This window comes from Paralichthys olivaceus, chromosome 15, assembly GCF_024713975.1.
Source record: "Paralichthys olivaceus isolate ysfri-2021 chromosome 15, ASM2471397v2, whole genome shotgun sequence".
In the NCBI taxonomy this organism is placed as follows: Eukaryota; Metazoa; Chordata; class Actinopteri; order Pleuronectiformes; family Paralichthyidae; genus Paralichthys; species Paralichthys olivaceus.
In genome coordinates this window covers 8,311,556-8,335,257 of record NC_091107.1, presented here as the reverse complement: position 1 = coordinate 8,335,257, position 23,702 = coordinate 8,311,556, and the positions used below count along the sequence as shown (strand labels likewise).

Below are 23,702 nucleotides of genomic sequence, written 5' to 3'. Positions count from 1 at the left end.
ACTTCCAAGTCTCTATGACCTTCAGAAAAAAAGTTATTCAAGAATATCTTGATCTCCAATGGCTTCTCATCCCTAACCCTAACCCTAATCACAACCCTAACCCTAACCCTAATCACAACCCTAACCCTAACCCTAACCCTAATTTCAGCCCTAACCCATATCACCTTAGGGTGAATAACTCTGCGCTGCTTTCTCGAAACATGCCGAAATTTGGTGTGGGTGCGTAGCAGCCTACCCTTTATTAATCGTGAAATGCCCATGTCTCTATGACTTTCAGAAAAAAAGTTATTCAAAAATATCTTGTACTTTTGATTCAAGATTTGGTGGTTTGACCCTTTCCGAAGGTCGTAGAAGCTCGGGGATGGTACCAATGGATCGGGCATTCCCACATTAGTTGAGATGGAACCAACTTCCAAGTCTCTATGACCTTCAGAAAAAAAGTTATTCAAGAATATCTTGATCTCCAATGGCTTCTCATCCCTAACCCTAACCCTAATCACAACCCTAACCCTAACCCTAATCACAACCCTAACCCTAATCAAAACCCTAACCCTAACCCTAATCACAACCCTTACCCTAACCCTAACCCTAATTTCAGCCCTAACCCATATCACCTTAGGGTGAATAACTCTGCGCTGCTTTCTCGAAACATGCCGAAATTTGGTGTGGGTGCGTAGCAGCCTACCCTTTATTAATCGGAAAATGCCCATTTCTCTATGACTTTCAGAAAAAAAGTTATTCAAAAATATCTTGTACTTTTGATTCAAGATTTGGTGGTTTGACCCTTTCTGAAGGTCGTAGAAGCTCGGGGATGGTACCAATGGATCGGGCATTCCCACATTAGTTGAGATGGAACCAACTTCCAAGTCTCTATGACCTTCAGAAAAAAAGTTATTCAAGAATATCTTGATCTCCAATGGCTTCTCATCCCTAACCCTAACCCTAATCACAACCCTAACCCTAACCCTAATCACAACCCTAACCCTAATCAAAACCCTAACCCTAACCCTAATCACAACCCTAACCCTAACCCTAACCCTAATTTCAGCCCTAACCCATATCACCTTAGGGTGAATAACTCTGCGCTGCTTTCTCGAAACATGCCGAAATTTGGTGTGGGTGCGTAGCAGCCTACCCTTTATTAATCGTGAAATGCCCATGTCTCTATGACTTTCAGAAAAAAAGTTATTCAAAAATATCTTGTCCTTTTGATTCAAGATTTGGTGGTTTGACCCTTTCCGAAGGTCGTAGAAGCTCGGGGATGGTACCAATGGATCGGGCATTCCCACATTAGTTGAGATGGAACCAACTTCCAAGTCTCTATGACCTTCAGAAAAAAAGTTATTCAAGAATATCTTGATCTCCAATGGCTTCTCATCCCTAACCCTAACCCTAATCACAACCCTAACCCTAACCCTAATCACAACCCTAACCCTAATCAAAACCCTAACCCTAACCCTAATCACAACCCTAACCCTATAACCCTAATTTCAGCCCTAACCCATATCACCTTAGGTTGAATAACTCTGCGCTGCTTTCTCGAAACATGCCGAAATTTGGTGTGGGTGCGTAGCAGCCTACCCTTTATTAATCGTGAAATGCCCATGTCTCTATGACTTTCAGAAAAAAAGTTATTCAAAAATATCTTGTACTTTTGATTCAAGATTTGGTGGTTTGACCCTTTCCGAAGGTCGTAGAAGCTCGGGGATGGTACCAATGGATCGGGCATTCCCACATTAGTTGAGATGGAACCAACTTCCAAGTCTCTATGACCTTCAGAAAAAAAGTTATTCAAGAATATCTTGATCTCCAATGGCTTCTCATCCCTAACCCTAACCCTAATCAAAACCCTAAGCCTAACCCTAATCACAACCCTAACCCTAATCAAAACCCTAACCCTAACCCTAATCACAACCCTAACCCTAACCCTAACCCTAATTTCAGCCCTAACCCATATCACCTTAGGGTGAATAACTCTGCGCTGCTTTCTCGAAACATGCCGAAATTTGGTGTGGGTGTGTAGCAGCCTACCCTTTATTAATCGTGAAATGCCCATGTCTCTATGACCTTCAGAAAAAAAGTTATTCAAAAATATCTTGTCCTTTTGATTCAAGATTTGGTGGTTTGACCCTTTCCGAAGGTCGTAGAAGCTCGGGGATGGTACCAATGGATCGGGCATTCCCACATTAGTTGAGATGGAACCAACTTCCAAGTCTCTATGACCTTCAGAAAAAAAGTTATTCAAGAATATCTTGATCTCCAATGGCTTCTCATCCCTAACCCTAACCCTAATCACAACCCTAACCCTAACCCTAATCACAACCCTAACCCTAATCAAAACCCTAACCCTAACCCTAATCACAACCCTAACCCTAACCCTAACCCTAATTTCAGCCCTAACCCATATCACCTTAGGGTGAATAACTCTGCGCTGCTTTCTCGAAACATGCCGAAATTTGGTGTGGGTGCGTAGCAGCCTACCCTTTATTAATCGTGAAATGCCCATGTCTCTATGACTTTCAGAAAAAAAGTTATTCAAAAATATCTTGTACTTTTGATTCAAGATTTGGTGGTTTGACCCTTTCCGAAGGTCGTAGAAGCTCGGGGATGGTACCAATGGATCGGGCATTCCCACATTAGTTGAGATGGAACCAACTTCCAAGTCTCTATGACCTTCAGAAAAAAAGTTATTCAAGAATATCTTGATCTCCAATGGCTTCTCATCCCTAACCCTAACCCTAATCACAACCCTAACCCTAACCCTAATCACAACCCTAACCCTAATCAAAACCCTAACCCTAACCCTAATCACAACCCTAACCCTAACCCTAACCCTAATTTCAGCCCTAACCCATATCACCTTAGGTTGAATAACTCTGCGCTGCTTTCTCGAAACATGCCGAAATTTGGTGTGGGTGCGTAGCAGCCTACCCTTTATTAATCGTGAAATGCCCATGTCTCTATGACTTTCAGAAAAAAAGTTATTCAAAAATATCTTGTACTTTTGATTCAAGATTTGGTGGTTTGACCCTTTCCGAAGGTCGTAGAAGCTCGGGGATGGTACCAATGGATCGGGCATTCCCACATTAGTTGAGATGGAACCAACTTCCAAGTCTCTATGACCTTCAGAAAAAAAGTTATTCAAGAATATCTTGATCTCCAATGGCTTCTCATCCCTAACCCTAACCCTAATCAAAACCCTAAGCCTAACCCTAATCACAACCCTAACCCTAATCAAAACCCTAACCCTAACCCTAATCACAACCCTAACCCTAACCCTAACCCTAATTTCAGCCCTAACCCATATCACCTTAGGGTGAATAACTCTGCGCTGCTTTCTCGAAACATGCCGAAATTTGGTGTGGGTGCGTAGCAGCCTACCCTTTATTAATCGTGAAATGCCCATGTCTCTATGACTTTCAGAAAAAAAGTTATTCAAAAATATCTTGTCCTTTTGATTCAAGATTTGGTGGTTTGACCCTTTCCGAAGGTCGTAGAAGCTCGGGGATGGTACCAATGGATCGGGCATTCCCACATTAGTTGAGATGGAACCAACTTCCAAGTCTCTATGACCTTCAGAAAAAAAGTTATTCAAGAATATCTTGATCTCCAATGGCTTCTCATCCCTAACCCTAACCCTAATCACAACCCTAACCCTAACCCTAATCACAACCCTAACCCTAATCAAAACCCTAACCCTAACCCTAATCACAACCCTAACCCTAACCCTAACCCTAATTTCAGCCCTAACCCATATCACCTTAGGGTGAATAACTCTGCGCTGCTTTCTCGAAACATGCCGAAATTTGGTGTGGGTGCGTAGCAGCCTACCCTTTATTAATCGTGAAATGCCCATGTCTCTATGACTTTCAGAAAAAAAGTTATTCAAAAATATCTTGTACTTTTGATTCAAGATTTGGTGGTTTGACCCTTTCCGAAGGTCGTAGAAGCTCGGGGATGGTACCAATGGATCGGGCATTCCCACATTAGTTGAGATGGAACCAACTTCCAAGTCTCTATGACCTTCAGAAAAAAAGTTATTCAAGAATATCTTGATCTCCAATGGCTTCTCATCCCTAACCCTAACCCTAATCACAACCCTAACCCTAATCAAAACCCTAACCCTAACCCTAATCACAACCCTAACCCTAACCCTAATTTCAGCCCTAACCCATATCACCTTAGGTTGAATAACTCTGCGCTGCTTTCTCGAAACATGCCGAAATTTGGTGTGGGTGCGTAGCAGCCTACCCTTTATTAATCGTGAAATGCCCATGTCTCTATGACTTTCAGAAAAAAAGTTATTCAAAAATATCTTGTACTTTTGATTCAAGATTTGGTGGTTTGACCCTTTCCGAAGGTCGTAGAAGCTCGGGGATGGTACCAATGGATCGGGCATTCCCACATTAGTTGAGATGGAACCAACTTCCAAGTCTCTATGACCTTCAGAAAAAAAGTTATTCAAAAATATCTTGTACTTTTGATTCAAGATTTGGTGGTTTGACCCTTTCCGAAGGTCGTAGAAGCTCGGGGATGGTACCAATGGATCGGGCATTCCCACATTAGTTGAGATGGAACCAACTTCCAAGTCTCTATGACCTTCAGAAAAAAAGTTATTCAAGAATATCTTGATCTCCAATGGCTTCTCATCCCTAACCCTAACCCTAATCACAACCCTAACCCTAACCCTAATCACAACCCTAACCCTAACCCTAATTTCAGCCCTAACCCATATCACCTTAGGGTGAATAACTCTGCGCTGCTTTCTCGAAACATGCCGAAATTTGGTGTGGGTGCGTAGCAGCCTACCCTTTATTAATCGTGAAATGCCCATGTCTCTATGACTATCAGAAAAAAAGTTATTCAAAAATATCTTGTACTTTTGATTCAAGATTTGGTGGTTTGACCCTTTCCGAAGGTCGTAGAAGCTCGGGGATGGTACCAATGGATCGGGCATTCCCACATTAGTTGAGATGGAACCAACTTCCAAGTCTCTATGACCTTCAGAAAAAAAGTTATTCAAAAATATCTTGTACTTTTGATTCAAGATTTGGTGGTTTGACCCTTTCTGAAGGTCGTAGAAGCTCGGGGATGGTACCAATGGATCGGGCATTCCCACATTAGTTGAGATGGAACCAACTTCCAAGTCTCTATGACCTTCAGAAAAAAAGTTATTCAAGAATATCTTGATCTCCAATGGCTTCTCATCCCTAACCCTAACCCTAATCACAACCCTAACCCTAACCCTAATCACAACCCTAACCCTAACCCTAACCCTAATTTCAGCCCTAACCCATATCACCTTAGGGTGAATAACTCTGCGCTGCTTTCTCGAAACATGCCGAAATTTGGTGTGGGTGCGTAGCAGCCTACCCTTTATTAATCGTGAAATGCCCATGTCTCTATGACTTTCAGAAAAAAAGTTATTCAAAAATATCTTGTACTTTTGATTCAAGATTTGGTGGTTTGACCCTTTCCGAAGGTCGTAGAAGCTCGGGGATGGTACCAATGGATCGGGCATTCCCACATTAGTTGAGATGGAACCAACTTCCAAGTCTCTATGACCTTCAGAAAAAAAGTTATTCAAGAATATCTTGATCTCCAATGGCTTCTCATCCCTAACCCTAACCCTAATCACAACCCTAACCCTAATCACAACCCTAACCCTAATCACAACCCTAATTTCAGCCCTAACCCATATCACCTTAGGGTGAATAACTCTGCGCTGCTTTCTCGAAACATGCCGAAATTTGGTGTGGGTGCGTAGCAGGCTACCCTTTATTAATCGGAAAATGCCCATGTCTCTATGACTTTCAGAAAAAAAGTTATTCAAAAATATCTTGTACTTTTGATTCAAGATTTGGTGGTTTGACCCTTTCTGAAGGTCGTAGAAGCTCGGGGATAGTACCAATGGATCGGGCATTCCCACATTAGTTGAGATGGAACCAACTTCCAAGTCTCTATGACCTTCAGAAAAAAAGTTATTCAAGAATATCTTGATCTCCAATGGCTTCTCATCCCTAACCCTAACCCTAACCCTAATCACAACCCTAACCCTAACCCTAATCACAACCCTAACCCTAATCAAAACCCTAACCCTAACCCTAATCACAACCCTAACCCTAACCCTAACCCTAATTTCAGCCCTAACCCATATCACCTTAGGTTGAATAACTCTGCGCTGCTTTCTCGAAACATGCCGAAATTTGGTGTGGGTGCGTAGCAGCCTACCCTTTATTAATCGTGAAATGCCCATGTCTCTATGACTTTCAGAAAAAAAGTTATTCAAAAATATCTTGTACTTTTGATTCAAGATTTGGTGGTTTGACCCTTTCCGAAGGTCGTAGAAGCTCGGGGATGGTACCAATGGATCGGGCATTCCCACATTAGTTGAGATGGAACCAACTTCCAAGTCTCTATGACCTTCAGAAAAAAAGTTATTCAAGAATATCTTGATCTCCAATGGCTTCTCATCCCTAACCCTAACCCTAACCCTAATCACAACCCTAACCCTAATTTCAGCCCTAACCCATATCACCTTAGGGTGAATAACTCTGCGCTGCTTTCTCGAAACATGCCGAAATTTGGTGTGGGTGCGTAGCAGCCTACCCTTTATTAATCGGAAAATGCCCATGTCTCTATGACTTTCAGAAAAAAAGTTATTCAAAAATATCTTGTCCTTTTGATTCAAGATTTGGTGGTTTGACCCTTTCCGAAGGTCGTAGAAGCTCGGGGATGGTACCAATGGATCGGGCATTCCCACATTAGTTGAGATGGAACCAACTTCCAAGTCTCTATGACCTTCAGAAAAAAAGTTATTCAAGAATATCTTGATCTCCAATGGCTTCTCATCCCTAACCCTAACCCTAATCACAACCCTAACCCTAATCACAACCCTAACCCTAATCAAAACCCTAACCCTAACCCTAACCACAACCCTAACCCTAACCCTAACCCTAATTTCAGCCCTAACCCATATCACCTTAGGGTGAATAACTCTGCGCTGCTTTCTCGAAACATGCCGAAATTTGGTGTGGGTGCGTAGCAGCCTACCCTTTATTAATCGTGAAATGCCCATGTCTCTATGACTTTCAGAAAAAAAGTTATTCAAAAATATCTTGTACTTTTGATTCAAGATTTGGTGGTTTGACCCTTTCCGAAGGTCGTAGAAGCTCGGGGATGGTACCAATGGATCGGGCATTCCCACATTAGTTGAGATGGAACCAACTTCCAAGTCTCTATGACCTTCAGAAAAAAAGTTATTCAAGAATATCTTGATCTCCAATGGCTTCTCATCCCTAACCCTAACCCTAATCACAACCCTAACCCTAATCAAAACCCTAACCCTAACCCTAATCACAACCCTAACCCTAACCCTAATTTCAGCCCTAACCCATATCACCTTAGGGTGAATAACTCTGCGCTGCTTTCTCGAAACATGCCGAAATTTGGTGTGGGTGCGTAGCAGCCTACCCTTTATTAATCGTGAAATGCCCATGTCTCTATGACTTTCAGAAAAAAAGTTATTCAAAAATATCTTGTACTTTTGATTCAAGATTTGGTGGTTTGACCCTTTCCGAAGGTCGTAGAAGCTCGGGGATGGTACCAATGGATCGGGCATTCCCACATTAGTTGAGATGGAACCAACTTCCAAGTCTCTATGACCTTCAGAAAAAAAGTTATTCAAGAATATCTTGATCTCCAATGGCTTCTCATCCCTAACCCTAACCGTAATCACAACCCTAACCCTAACCCTAATCACAACCCTAACCCTAACCCTAATTTCAGCCCTAACCCATATCACCTTAGGGTGAATAACTCTGCGCTGCTTTCTCGAAACATGCCGAAATTTGGTGTGGGTGCGTAGCAGCCTACCCTTTATTAATCGTGAAATGCCCATGTCTCTATGACTTTCAGAAAAAAAGTTATTCAAAAATATCTTGTACTTTTGATTCAAGATTTGGTGGTTTGACCCTTTCTGAAGGTCGTAGAAGCTCGGGGATGGTACCAATGGATCGGGCATTCCCACATTAGTTGAGATGGAACCAACTTCCAAGTCTCTATGACCTTCAGAAGAAAGGTTATTCAAGAATATCTTGATCTCCAATGGCTTCTCATCCCTAACCCTAACCCTAATCACAACCCTAACCCTAATCACAACCCTAACCCTAATCACAACCCTAATTTCAGCCCTAACCCATATCACCTTAGGGTGAATAACTCTGCGCTGCTTTCTCGAAACATGCCGAAATTTGGTGTGGGTGCGTAGCAGGCTACCCTTTATTAATCGGAAAATGCCCATGTCTCTATGACTTTCAGAAAAAAAGTTATTCAGAAATATCTTGTACTTTTGATTCAAGATTTGGTGGTTTGACCCTTTCCGAAGGTCGTAGAAGCTCGGGGATGGTACCAATGGATCGGGCATTCCCACATTAGTTGAGATGGAACCAACTTCCAAGTCTCTATGACCTTCAGAAAAAAAGTTATTCAAGAATATCTTGATCTCCAATGGCTTCTCATCCTAACCCTAACCCTAATCAAAACCCTAATTTCAGCCCTAACCCATATCACCTTAGGGTGAATAACTCTGCGCTGCTTTCTCGAAACATGCCGAAATTTGGTGTGGGTGCGTAGCAGGGTACCCTTTATTAATCGTGAAATGCCCAAGTCTCTATGACTTTCAGAAAAAAAGTTGTTCAAAAATATCTTCTACTTTTGATGGGGGGTTTGGTGGTTTCAAGATTTGGTGGTTTGACCCTTTCCGAAGGTCGTAGAAGCTCAGGGGTGGTACCAATGGATCGGGCATTCCCACATTAGTTGAGATGGAACCAACTTCCAAGTCTCTATGACCTTCAGAACAAAAGTTATTCAAGAATATCTTGATCTCCAATGGGTTTTCCTCCCCAACCCTAACCCTAACCTTGGCTGCAACCCTAACCCTAATTGCAACCCTAACCCTAACACTAATCAAAACCCTAATCAAAACCCTTACCCTAACCCTAACCCTCATTTCAGCCCTAACCCTATTCACCATAGGGGGAATAACTCCACGCTGCTTGCTCGAAACGTGCTTGGTGTGGGTCCGTGGCTGTCTCCCCTTTACTATGTGTGAAATGCCCAAGTCTCTACGACTTTCAGAAAAAAGTTATTCAAAAATGTATTCAAGAATATCTTGATGTCCAGTGGGTTTTCATCCCCAATTGCAACCCTAACCCTAATTGCAATCATGGGGTGAATAACTCCGCGCTGCTTGGTCGAAACGTGCTGAAATTTAGTGTGCTTGCGTGGCTGTCTCGCCTTTATTATTCGTGAAATGCCCACAACTTTCAGAAAAAAAGTTATTCAAAAACATCTTATAATCATTAATAATAATATATAACTAAAGTGAAACTGATCAAATTTGTTATTTCAGAAGAGTGTATCATACTGGTAGCCCTTTGTTTGACTCAGTACCCATGACGTAGCTTTCAGTTTCAAAAAGGTTGATGACTCCTGGTGTAGATGTACTGTTGGAATTGCACCACGTTTATGCAGAGTAGGGGAAAAAAACACCTCCGTCTTGTAATTCTCAGTTATAGATATTAGGAACTTTTGAAAAAGACGATACCTTCCACTCTCTGGCTGAGAACAACCACAAAAGTGGTTGAAAATCGTCTGGCTATTACATCTTAATCAAATCCAATATTAACACTTATACAATTCAGCTAATTTTATAGGAGCTATGCACTGTTTGTATCTGGTTTCACAAGGTAATAAATCACCTCATTACATCAATGAGCTAAAGAAACTGCATCAGCCTCTGGATCTGACGTGGTTTGAAGGTTACCTGTAGGGCAGATCATCTCAGAATAACACGTGTTCCCTCTGAATGCAGCACAAGCTCAACTCACCTGTCATTTCCAACCCTGCTCCACTTACCTGCCCATTTCACAGCATTGTCAAGTTCCTGCTTTCCTGCAGACCGCCTGATTGAAACACCTCCCTGCATCAGATGCCATGTGTTTCCTCGTTGGCCTCTCAGTACATAGGGTACAACAGAGGTACACTAGGCAGTTCACCTCTGTCGTTTGTCAGATTGCTCACCTTCTGTTCGTGCTTTAGCTGTTGGTTCCTGCCTGATCTCCTGCTCTTCCTCCATCTGCTGCCAGCCTTTTGTTTGTTTTCCCCTCTCACTGTCAGTCTGTAATTCTGCCTGACCTTTAAGCGAAGGCTCTTTACCGTATCTGCTTTGTTAAGGCGGTCTGTCTAGGGGGTTGAGTTCTGCTATAACCAGTGAAGAAAAAAGAAAACAGCAGCTTTGTAATTTAAAGAGTTATTTTGAATTTGCTCTTTATTCTGCACTCTGCACTATTCTCTTTCTGAAATCACTTTCGTTCACTTATGCACTTTTGCATATTGTCCCCTATCCCACAATCAAGCTGCACCCAATTGCACAAACTATATCAGTCCCCAAAACTGTGAAAATGTTAAGAAACACAAAGTTTGTTAAAGTGGGGAAAAAAAATCTGGATCTGCACCAAAATTGTTATAGATTTTTCCATGACTCAAACCACTTACCTCTTCTAAGTTGCCAGGTAATCTTTCCAGTAAATTTAGCATCATCCTGCTGACAAACAAATGGACAGTGGTGAAAACGTAACCTCCTTGGCAGAGGTAAAAAACACAAATCATTATTGCTTTGTGTCTTTACTGTTTGGTACAATGTGGCAATTATTACCCTATGTAGTAAAAGTATATGAATTTGGACACAGCCATCATAAATGTCCAAATTAATTTGATTTGATGAAACAATCACAGTGAAACTCACATTAAACCATAATAATGTCTTATAAACTGTAAACAGGGCATTTGGCTGCATGCAAGGATTTTAAGTCTCTTAAAAATATAAACACTTTCCCACAATTTCCAGTCAATCAGTGCATATCAGGAAAACAACAACACTGATGCTATTTGAAATGCAACTGAGATGCAGCCGATTTGTCCCCCAGTCATAAATTAACTTTTAATCTACAATTAATTATAACTACTTTCTGAATGTAACTTTTTCCTGACCTCCATTGCCCCAGCAGAAACATGGCGAGAATCAAAACAAATGAACTTCATTAATTAAAATGAACTTCTTAATACACCAAGGAATAAGTACAACTCATAGGTCGCTGTACACAATGTCTTGTTTATTGGTTGTACTCATACATTTTTCAAAATGACTATACTATGCTTCGTATCTAAACACGCTCAGATGAATTGTATTGTCTCTAAAGTCAGACAAAGTCATGGGACCTCACACCTGGAATACAGGGCGACTCTCGATACGGAGGTTTTGTTGTTACCGCTCATATCCAATTTGAAGTTAAAGGAGTAAATCTATGTATAATTTAAACATTATAAAAACTTTAATAGACAGATTTATGTCATTTGAAAGAAGCCGAAATTGTATTTACTGACATTTATTCCACAGCCTCTGGTGAGAATCGCTCTGTTTTGCAGGAGCTCGGTTGCGCTGCAGAGTCGACGTTTTATTTGATAATGTTATACAACTGTGGAGGAACAGCAGACACTATCGACACATTTGTGCTTATCTTTTTTTTTTCTTCTTTTTTTGCAAGTTTTCATTTTTCTGTTAAATATCAGTTTTTGACATATTCTTTTTCCACACAAACAGACTAGGTTAAATCTGTTATAAGTTTTTGTATACCAACATGCTCACAATGTTTCTGAACCATTTTTTCTTTTCTTTTGTGTGCCAGAACAACATACATCAAAAACAGACGCCCCTTTGTTTTTTTATCAAACAGCGTGTACCGGGTCTACCGTGGTGGTATCAGGATAATGTGATTTTCTTTGTGGTTGGCAGGCTCATCAAAGGCAGGAGGAAAATAACAGGGCCTACAATCGTGTGCACAGGCTTCACTTGCAGGGCACGCCTAAAACTTCAAGAAAGAAAATCACAGACTGTAGCCGGGCTCTCCAGAAACAACAGAAATAGACAAACTTATCTTTTCGTCCTTTTTCACGTCACATCAGGCTTGAAAACAAATTGACAGTCATTCTTCGTCAATAAGATTTACATCATCTGTTAATTTAATGGCCCAGAGAACTGAATATCATCTCACATGCTCTGAAGGTGAAATTTTGAATATGTTTAATACAACAAACGATCGAATCTTTCCCTCTCGTGACAGACACGTTGTGGCTGTATTTGTCCATCTCTTTTTTCAAATACTTTCTTGTGTGTGTTTCTTTATATAACTTTATACATTGTGCAAAAAACAGCTGTAGTCTACTCTAGAAGGCCTCCGGGTGTCTTGGTATTTATTTTCACTACATGTCTGTTGAAAAGCATTTCATGATGCATTTTTTGTAGTGGCAGGCAGAGTCAGGCAATCAGGATCCCTACTTATATCAGCTGGCTTTTTCACTTTAACTTGGTGGAAGAAAAACAGCACAACTACACAGGATGTCAAAAATAACATAATGGATGCAAACACTTGCGCAACAAAATCCTTTCGTGTTGTTTATCTTTCAAATGAATAATAATATGTCCATCATCTAAATTAATTACTCTGTTTGGATCTTTTGGACAAATGATAATTGTAGCAACAGCAACTGCAAACACCTTTTACAGGAAAAAAATATAAATATTTCAGTATCTCAAATCATGTTCAGAAATGAACCAGAGGATATAATTGTATAATAACAGTACAATATTTATGATTCAATGACAAAAATGTGTTGCAGTGAACATTTCACCTCAAGTTTACACCAAGAAAACTAACTGGAAAGGCAAACATCTTTTAAACTGGATTACAATTATTAACGGTTTTGTATTGGAGTTTATTTAACTTTTATTGTTGTAGCGCTGAACCACAATAAACATTATCTCAAGTTGTGTTGGGTCTCTGCTCTATAACACAAGATTTACATTTAAAGATATACAGATCTGATGCTCAGTTGTGGTTTGAATTAAGAGTATTTACAGCTGAATGAGAGAAACGGTGTCATAAATGTGGAACTCAAACCCACTGTAGCTTTCTTTACATAGCAATAAAATATTTAATTTATTTTGTATTCTATCTTCATTTACTCTGACCCACTAACATCCAGTCTGATGCTTAAACCTGTGTTACCTTTATACAAGTACCAAGATTATTCATACAGACCTTAGATATACACTATTCATTTTAGGCGTTTTCAAGAAGGGACCTGGACAAGGGGCGTAGTCAATAAGAGGTTAAGGCTCAACATAAACTTTTGCTGCCTCACCTTTATATAGAGACAGTAAGTCCTGCTGCATCGTCCTGTATCCAAATCCAATATGGATGAAACAAACTCTGTGAAAAGCCTGAAGTCAGCACTTTCACCCGTTGTTTGATTTCAAATCCAATGTTCTGGAGTACAGAGCCAAAACATTGAAAAAATATCACTGTCCTAACACTTTGTGACGGTGCTGTGCAGTAACAAAAAACCCCTGGGTTCCAGATCAACAGTTGAGTTTTAAACATGCTTTAATTTCTGTTTTGGCAGTTTTTTTATTTTGTTAAACGAGTAAACATACTTTTTTAAATTATTTTTTTTAGCTCTAATGATTACAATTAAACCGCTGAAGGGTCTTGGTCACAAATGTACTGACAGTTCATTTATGACACTTGTCTTGAAAAACGACTACAACTCATCATTTGTTATTTGTTGTGGTGGTGGTAAATATACATGTTATGGGTGTGTATTATATTCCCCTTAACCCCTTTGGACCGACACTCCAAATGATAAAACACATATGCCTGTATTACATTAGCGTCAGTCTACTGCATCAGAGAAGCAGCCGCGCCTCATAGATTTGCATGTTATGTGAGAGTATAATACATTATTCTGGCTGGGTGTGATTTATGGTGTTTATTTACATGTGATATGTAGTCTGGACTAACATATTCCAACTTGAACTGATAAGATAAATTACTTTAAAATGAAAATGTAATAATCCTGCAATGTAGAAAAATAAGTCATATTCATTATATTGACATGAGGAAACTGGTTGGTTTCTATCTAGCACCTATTGCAACAATATTAATTTATACTATAATAAACTGTAGCTGACATATGGGCACCACTGAATAGAATTTAACAACCTCTGATGCACCTCGCTCAAAAAATTGATTTTAAGGGAGAATAAGGTCATTTGATTTTAGATGAATTCAAAAGCCTTTGGATAGAAAAATAAGTATATTAAACATTTTGTAATAATCAGTTTTTTAAGTAAAGAAATCTTTGAATACATACTGTATATATTATTTATACTTTATTATTTGGGTGTGCTTTAGATTGAACCGTGTCCTTTGTGCTTTGCAATAACCTGTGATTGTTAATAAAGTCCACTCCTCTGTGCCTTCATATAATATAATCAATCATATAATCTGCTTTTACAAGAGAATTTAAATCAAATTCTCCAATTTACATTTTCCTTTCTGCTTTTTTAAATCATCTATACTATCCAGGTCATAATATTTCAAACACAATAACTCGCAAACCACATTTTTTCATCATAGCTTTGCTATCACACATTTATAAATACCTTGGATGTTACCTGAAGCTGTGATTAACGAACACATGCAAGCATTTGATTAGCAGTTATCTACTTCAGCTATTTCCTCTCCTAGAAACTTGCTGTCACACATTGGACGTGATGAGTGTTTGAAAGCCTTCTACAGTACTTGTAACAGCGTGCCTTTTAATTGCTGACCCACACAGATGGTCTTAATTACAAAAACATCAGATTTTTTTTGTGTACCAATAAAAGAAATTAACATCTTGAACTTGAATCTAGTAACACATTTTGTTCCCCTGGTTGTTGTTACTGTTGAAAAAGTAATTTCATAGCCTATGTGCTTTCTCCTAAAACAGAGATTGTGATATAAACTCTACCATCGTTAGTCCAAAGAGAAATGACGAGATTCCATCAGCAGCTGATGTCTATGTGCTTTTGTCATTTACTATCTTCAATTATTTAATTTGCAGTGTGCAATTATTTTTAAATCCCTCTGCCAGAATATATGTTACCACAAGATCCTTAAATAAATAACAATCAATCTACCAGGAAATTAAAACTGTGCTCTTTTGAAAATCGCTGTCCGTAGTGTTTGTTTCTGTTACCACGATACACCACTTCCTAATGATTCTGGCAGAGCCGGGAGGACGTAAATGAACACTAAATGTAAATGAATAATGGCTCATTTTCGCTGAATACATGAACAGCTTGTCCTCGTCAGTAACTTAGGGGCTTCATTCATAACTGTAAACAAGAGCAGCGGCTATCGGCTCTATCACGCAGACCCTGTCATCAATAATTATTGATTAGCATGTCACCAGTCGGCCCAGGATGCATCAGTCTGTCCTGACTGGTTTAGCAAATGAAGCAATCCTGCCCCATTCAGTCTGTATTTACTGCAGGTGTCATATTGAGCATGGTGTAAATGACCTCACGATCGATCACTGTGTGTGGGGATGAGTGTTTGTCAGTGCTCTTTTCGTGTCGGCAATGTAAAAAGGGTTAAAAGCCTGTGATATAAACCAATGAGTGTGTGTACAGGTGTGTTGAATCAGGGCTTTTCTTTATTAAACCTGTGTATTTCCCCGTGGTTCGACCATCAAATCAAATCCTCGACTCTTTCACTTACCCTTCACACATTAACCTGGGTATTGCTCTTCATCTTGCCAACGCAGCAAAAAAAATCAATGCAGTACGCAGCAATTTGACTCACTTGGGGTGCGTGAAGCAATATAAATGATATTGTGAGCAGGAAATTAATTGCGGCGCTGATGAAATGGCACCTCCTCCTGCCTTGGAGGTCCACAGATGTTGCCAAAAAAGTAAAGTAATTGACCCAGCTGTTTACGCTCCCCTGGCAGCAAAGACCTCTGAGTGTATTTATAGTGAGAGCACTGTCGGGACAGCATGCATTATTAATGGGTCCTGATGCAGATTTATCCGTGACCTCTAGGCCACCTGGGTGCAAACACACTCATACACACAAACACACATTCACATACTAAACCAGTGTTTGTATCCATGGACTAAAACTGTGGTTCCTGTGATAGTTTTTGGTGAAACGATGACAGACGACAGTACGTGCAGTCCAGAAATCCTCTGTAATTTCTTGTGTGGCCATTTGCAAGCCTTCTGTTCATTGATGGGTTCATAAAGAATGTCTTTTGCCCTCTGTGATTGGTCCTCAGTGATAAATTATTCAAAGCTCTGAAGCATTCAGCAAAGTACAGCGCACACTTACAGTACATACAGAGTGCCTAAACTACATACACACACATACATACATACGTCAATAGGAATCTCTGTTTTTTATGCTTAATTCTAGCTTCTTTCGTTTTAACCTCCTGACAAATCTGTGGAATTTCCCTCAGAACGCGGTTTCAAATGAGTTGAGTTTATTGTCTCCCTTTTGTTGCAAAAGTCGAGATCAAAAAACATGTAAACGGATCCTTGGCCTCGTGCTGCTGCTCGCTCTCTACTGGTTCCTGGCTCAGAGGCGGTACTTTCTTAGCAGATCGGCCTGCCACATGTACTTCCTCTCGGGGAACCTCTCTGGGATCTTGATCTTGCGGAAGTCTTGAATGCACTTTTCCAGCTCCTCCTCAACTGTCAGCTTCTCTTTCACCGGCCTTTTCTTGCACGTGCTCGTGTCGCGGGAGCTTGCCGTTAGTGTGCGCAGCAAGTCACTCTTACGGCGCTGGTCGGACTGCTGGAGCATGGCAACGGGGCCCTTTTTTAGTGGCCTGTCAAGGGTTTGGACGTTGGCATGGGGGTGAGGCTGGCGGCTGACCGGCCCACAGATGACTGTTCCCTGGGGAGAGCTGGCCTCTGACTGGCTCTCAGAGCTGGAGGTGGACAGCTCGTTAAAGGAGGTGCCACTCTCGCCTTCGCCGTCACCCTTGTGGTTCTTGCAGCAGCAGTCACATGGAGGTGAGGACCAACGTGAAGGGCCACCTGGAAGAGAGAGAAGCAGAGAAGGAGCTAACATTAGATACTTTTCAGGGTAATTTTTCCCAGCCTTTCTTTCCTTCCGGCCAATTGTCGCGAAGAGAAAAATGACTCAGCAGCACAAAGAAAGGCACAAATTCGTCAGACAGGAGAAGAATGGCAAAGTAAGAACCCCTGACGGCAGACAAAAAACGAAAAGTCAGCTAGTGCCAAATGAATATCACCAAGAACAAAGTGACATGACATCAGGGACAACTGGCTTGCTTCCAGTCGAATCATGGAAGTGAGCCGGCTGACTGTGTGACAACCCTGTATTGTTCAAAGAATGACCCTCATAGATCCATGCTGTCATAGGAAAGAGCTAAAACCTTTTACAGCCACATAATGTCTAGATTTACACTCCACAAACTTTTACAGTACAACATAGAAGGCAACGGTATTTGTGGAAAACATTTCTGGCCGTCAATTTAAAGATGAACAGACATCAAACTCAACTCAACAGACCCAAACATTCATCTTGATTTCTCTGCTGTTTTGTTCACTGGACAACTTCCAACAATCAATAAATTTGCTACACTGCTTATCCTTTGAGCGTCACCAGGTTTCTGGAGCCAATTCCAGCCAATTTTGGGGCGAGACACCCTGGACAGGTCGACAACAATCGTAGGAGCAACATATAAAGACAAAAATCACTTTTAGCTCACATGAACTGCCAATTTAACAATACCTGCATGTGGGAGGAAGTTGAAGAACCCAGAGAAAACCAATAGAGACAGGGAGAACATGCAACCTGTCTGTCAGGTTGAAACCCACAGCCTTTTCTCTGTGCAGCGAAAGACCAAAAAACGTATGTGCCTCTTTATCTGCACTCTTCGAAAGGCCTATTAAACCCAGGAACACTACACATTTATGATTTGATCAAGCACTTGGTGTTGGTGTGAGATCAATAATAGGTGTTAGGATTCATTGGAGACTTAAAAAGAAAAATACCCAGTAGTTACAATCATCGCTGAATGGAATCAATTGCCCAGCCTAAGGAGAGATTCAGAGACCAGAACGGCACCACACCTCTCCCTGCAGGAAACAGCCATTTATTTTTTATGCTAACCTCCTGAATAATTGAAGGGGTATCTGTTGCTGATGGACTCTTTTCTGTTCAGTGAGGCAGAGAGATCAAAACCCTTGAGGCAAACACACACGTGCAACGCTGCCCCCACTTCCGATTCAGAGCTCCGCCCCTCACCATTTTCCACACACACGCTTCAGCTTTTCATGTGTCTTCTATTCATCAAGTTCAATAGTACCTCAGTTTCTTTGTATGCGCTGCTGAGCATTTCACTTCAAACAAGTCAAACGTCCGCGACTATAAATAACACTGCTTAAAATAAACCCCTCCCCTGTTTTTAATTCACTTCGTCCTGAATGGCATATTCTGCAGAGCAGAAATCGATTCATCCAACCAATACTTGTTCCTCAGACTACAACCCATGAATGGCCACCATGTGTCACAACTACATTTATGTGGGTATATATAGATGAAAAATCTCTTGAGATGGCAGAAAGACTAACATTCAGTACAGCACTAAATATAAAAGCACATACTTTACTGCCTTCTGTATATGATCTAAACATCACCCATCAAAGGCTGTGACAGAAATGTAGTGTAACATTCTTTGTCGCCTGTGCCAGCTCTGGATCTCTTTGATTACCACAGCTTTCAACAGCACATAGACGAGGTCTAAGACAAAGGCACTAAATAAAACACACTATCTTACTGAAAAAGTGTAATTTGAAGGTAAGCACTCAATTAAAAATGCATGAGCCTAAATAAAGAGACGCATTCATTATACAGTTAAACCACAGGGAGGTTAGAGAACATAACCCATGATTTGTGCAGTGGTGTCGCTTGAAAATCTTTGTCTAGGGACAAATAAGATGAGTGAATACGGGCACCCTCTGACTGATGAGATGTAGACTCATGGAGTTTTGAAATGGCCCCATGCTTTTGTGAATTGTTCAATCTGCCAGAGGCCACACTGCGAGTCCAAGTAAGTAGATGGGATGATGGTGGAGCTGCAGTAATAAACGTCTCCAAGAAACTTGTGTGAGCGCTGCCATTGTGTCTGTACACGTGATATATGACATTCTGATTAAACTATGGCAATTGGTAATTAAGCAGACCTCATAGTGTCTCCTCATGCTGTACGTCTTGACAGTGACATGTTGCTTTAATAAACAGGTATTGTGAGTCACTATTAGCCTCGCTAACACTGAGGGATCTGACTCATCATCTTGACCAATTGGATTTCCTGTCAAACCTTAAGGAAACCTTTTGTTTCCTGACAAATAGACGGGCAAATAGTTTGAGTGAGGACACCATTCAGAGGGACTGATGATTGAGATAATTATGTTTCTAAAGGGATGTATCAGTATGCAGTGTTGATGCACCATAGCATATCAAGTTATATTAGTAGTAAAACCAATTTCCCCTGATAAGAGAAGGGAAACAAATTAAAATTTGCAGAGCTAATTCTCCTCATTCAATCTTTTTTTTTTTTGTATATGTAAAAATGTCTCAAACGTTAAAAAGCCCGAAGTCTTCCCCCCTGACAGATAACACTGGTCCTGAAGGTCCAGCCGATACTTCCCGGGCATTGTGATGTCACCCCACATTTGTCACGTGTTTTTTAACTTTAGATCAAGTAATAACCTGAGCATGAGCATAACATTTCTACTTTAATGTACAATATGCTGATACTAATTGAAACAAAAATAGAAACTGCTGTTTACCTTAGTCACTCAGAGTTTATCCTTTTATTCTCCAAATGTATCCAAGCCCAGAAATAATCATTGCAGAACGCAACAATTAAGGATCAAAACATTTGCCTCAAACCTGATATATCAGACACCTCTTATCCAATTTTGCTTAAACATAGCAGGATGATGCATTGTGGCAGTGTGTCCTGGAGCATCTAAATTTACACCAACGGAGGTGCCATTGTTAAAGGTCAAGGTTTCAGTGTTGAAAGGCTGAAGCTGCTTCACAAACTGTTTGATTTTAATTATATTGAGGAGGAATGCACATTGTAATGAGCGACTCAAAGGATGCCTGCAGTCATCACTCAGGAGTACATTTGTAATGGCCATGAGGTCATTTAAGCTGCGGGCATTGTGATGAATCCCCCTGTACCATGCCTGAGCAGTCTATTTAATAGGCTGATGTCTTGTCCGTGTCATGTGTAAGTTGGTGGTTTGGCACATTGAAACGCTGGTTGTGCTGTAGTGTGTATGTACAGATCTTACTGGAGTTCTCATTCAAACATAGTCTTGATTCTATTTATTAGAAAAACAGATAATTATTAGGACATTTCCTGTCCAGTCATAAACAAGGTGTTTAAGCTCTATAACTGCCAAGAATTTGACATTTTCTCCTCATGACAGATAGACTGAATGATCCACTCACTCAAAAATAACCCGAGGTTCATTGTTCATACCAGTCAGAAGACGTCTTGGGGTGAGGGCATCTCCCTGTCCTGTCAATCACGCCCACGTGCATGTCAGCACTTTTGGAAAGATGTTGAATCAATCACAGGAGGCGAGAATATGTCTGAATTTTAAATGAATGCTGATTTTCATAAGTCCCCATTCAGCTCACATTTATATCATAAAATGTTTTCCATCCACTCATTCATTGCTCGTTTCAATCAACATAAGGCTGCAACAGAATAATATGAGAGGTGTTTTGTTGTCTGGAATTTATTTATTGTCGAATTTAGAGTTTCATTTCCTTCCAAATGGAGATATCGGTTTTAAACAAGTGGCCCATACACAAGGAGAAAAAGCTTGTTTAGAAAGAGGCATATAACTTAACAGGACAGAAAAATACCTAATGAAAATGACTTTCCTGCATACTGGTGATTGTTTTAAACAAATAAAGATGTCCAATTACTCCTGATAATTCTCAGTCTCACTCTTGTTTGCATTACTTAAGTGACGTCACTGCTACTTTTAGACACAGTAGAGATATTTTTAAGCCTGTGTTTTTTCACATATTTCTCCTTGAAAACTTTTTAACCCACTGTATTGGCCAACCGCCCCCTGCTTTTGAACCTCATTGAATGGTAAATGTATAAAATGTATGAAAATTATAAATACAGATGAGCCAGAAAAGGATGTAAAGCACCAAACAGTAAATGTGTTTTGTCTTTTGTTGTCAACCTGCAAATTCTAATCTATTTAAACCAAAATGTACATATCTGTATATTTCTAATTTGTGTTGGAGTAGAATCCAACAGCTCTCCTACTTTGCTAAATTAAAAAAAAAAGAGTAATTGAAGGGCTATCAGGGGGTAGAGCGGGTTGTCCTCTTACCAGAGGGTCAGCAGTTCAACCCAGTCTTCCCCTCCACATGCCTACGTATCCTTTAGAAAAGACTAGAAAAGCCCTACTTTTTTGATTCAAACCTGGACCCTCAGAATAAAACTGGCCTAGGAAGTGATTCAGGAGCTCCTTGCCTTAAGCCCTGAGCAAGGCACTTAATCTCCAACCTGCTCCTGGGACCAAACTAAAAGATTGAAGTTGTATTGAGCAGCTCTTGTGTGAGATTGTGTTTACTGTGTAAATTTGAGGCTACTTTAAGGGAAGCTTTTTTGCTAGTTGAGCAGCACCCTGGATAAACGAGGCTCAACGAATCAAATCAAGACTGCGATAGATTTTTCTGTAGCGGGCTTGTGTCTCAATCTGTCTTTTTTATCCCCACTTTTCAGATTGAGTAAAAAAAAATCTCACTTTGCTGTGAATGTGCTCAGGCTCAAGCTTTGTGCATGTTCCTTCTGCATGCATTCTGTGTGATACAGTATATAATCTCTGTGACCTATAGTATACCAAGGCATTCTTTGCTCATATGCGGGGATAAGGTCATACTTTCCTTCAGGGAAAATGTGTATGTATATGTGGGAGTGTATGGGTGTGTGTGGGTGTGTGTGTGGGTGTGTATGGGTGTGTGTGTATACGTACACACTTTCCCATTCACTGTGCATAGAGTATTAACATGTGAGATGATGCACCATATGTGAAAGCCAAGATGTAGGTCGGTTTATTTGTTCCAATGCAGCCTACTTCCCTGCACATATATCATATGTGTTGTAGTGTGTGTCAGAGAGGTATGCACATGTGTGTGTGTGCCTATGGTCATCCCTCAGCGTAGAATTGACATTGGCCTTGGATTTATTATCTGCTCGCCGTTGGGCAGAAAAAGGGAGGCTGTTGTCAGGTGGGCTTCCCATTCATGTCATCAGAGGTGTCAGACTGTCGGCTGTGCCTCTGGCCAGCATCACTCACACGCACACTCCTGCTCTGTGTGTGTGTCTCTGTTTCTGTGTGTGTATGTGTGTTGTCTTCTACTGTTATGTGCAGCAGTTGATTCATGTGATCTCATGTTGTTTCTTTTCCAGGGGGTAGGAGCAGGAGGTCGGACTGAAGTCTAATGACTGTCACACGCTGTTATAAACACACACACACACACACACAACCGCACGCACACACACAAACCGCACACACACAAACAGACAATGCATTCTGACAGGTGCTCCTGGCTCTGATGTATTGATCTCAGCAGGGATCTCAACAACGTGTGCCAGCTATGGTCAGTAAGAAGACCTGGCTGACTTGCACTACACTTACAATTAAATAGAATCAACATACTGACACACTGCACACACTGCACACACTGAATAAATCAAGCTCAAGCCTAATTCTTTCATGTGATGTCATTGTAATGTCCTTACGTCAGCTGGTATTTAAAGGTCTGATGATTTTCTTGAATGAGCAGCTGTTTAACATCATCTGACACATGTGGACAGTTTCATTCTCTGTTAATATTTATGATGATCACACAAATATAATGCAGGCTTTTGTACATCACAATAAAACACTGACACACACTTTCTACAGCAACACACTTCATGTTATAAATGCACTCATTATCTACTCAGCACTTTGCTGCTGGGGGGGGTGGTTGAAGTCCACAAAACAACTTCAATGGTATTGGATTTGGCTGCAACACTGTTTACCCCATAGACCCCCAAAGTGTTTTGCAGACTCAAACACCCACCCCTAAACTGACATAATGATGAGTTCCTTTTTGGTTAACTATCTCTTTATGCTGCTTTCAGACATGCACAGTAGTCTCCTGAAATTGTGCAGAGGAGCTGTAGTTGAGAAGGCAAATAAAAGTATTGCGAGTCAGTTGCTCCAGACATTTCCCTCCAGGAAAGTTTTCAGAAAATTCACAGCAAATGAGTGGATGTGTTGATGATGTTTTTAAAAGGCGACAGACACAAAACTGGAAGAAATGATTGTCGTTGATTCTACAGATACAGAAATATGGTTTTAGTACAGTCAATGCAAGGGGGAGTCTGACTGTGTGGTTTTACCTCTGTTGGTTGTTCTGCTTCCATCCCCACCACTGAATTACTAAATTCAAAGAATCCAAAAAGCAAAAAACAACTTGTGCATAATTCAACGTTTTTCTTCACACAATATTGCAGAGTGAGTGCAAACAGACTCAAGTATTTACCTCGTTATGTCTCGTTCAGGGGGAAAGAAATAATTGAGTTTTATTGTCGAGCTGAGCTGCAAGCAAAATAAAGCCTACAACTGCCTCAGTGTTCTCATCTTTTCTTTTATAAGTATTTTTCACTGCTCTCTCTCTCTC

General features: G+C 40.6%; 1 protein-coding gene across 2 annotated transcripts in view; it reads right to left on the bottom strand.

Moving 5' to 3' along the window:
* Window positions 1-11,159: 11,159 nt before the first annotated feature.
* kctd16b (potassium channel tetramerization domain containing 16b) overlaps window positions 11,160-23,702 on the bottom strand; it is a 69,638-nt gene continuing 57,095 nt past the window's right edge. For both annotated transcript variants that reach the window (XM_020097109.2, XM_069510038.1), the window contains one exon: window positions 11,160-16,993. In XM_020097109.2, the coding sequence (XP_019952668.1) occupies window positions 16,530-16,993 (464 nt within the window). In that variant the 3' untranslated portion in view covers window positions 11,160-16,529. The remainder of the gene's footprint in view (window positions 16,994-23,702) is intronic.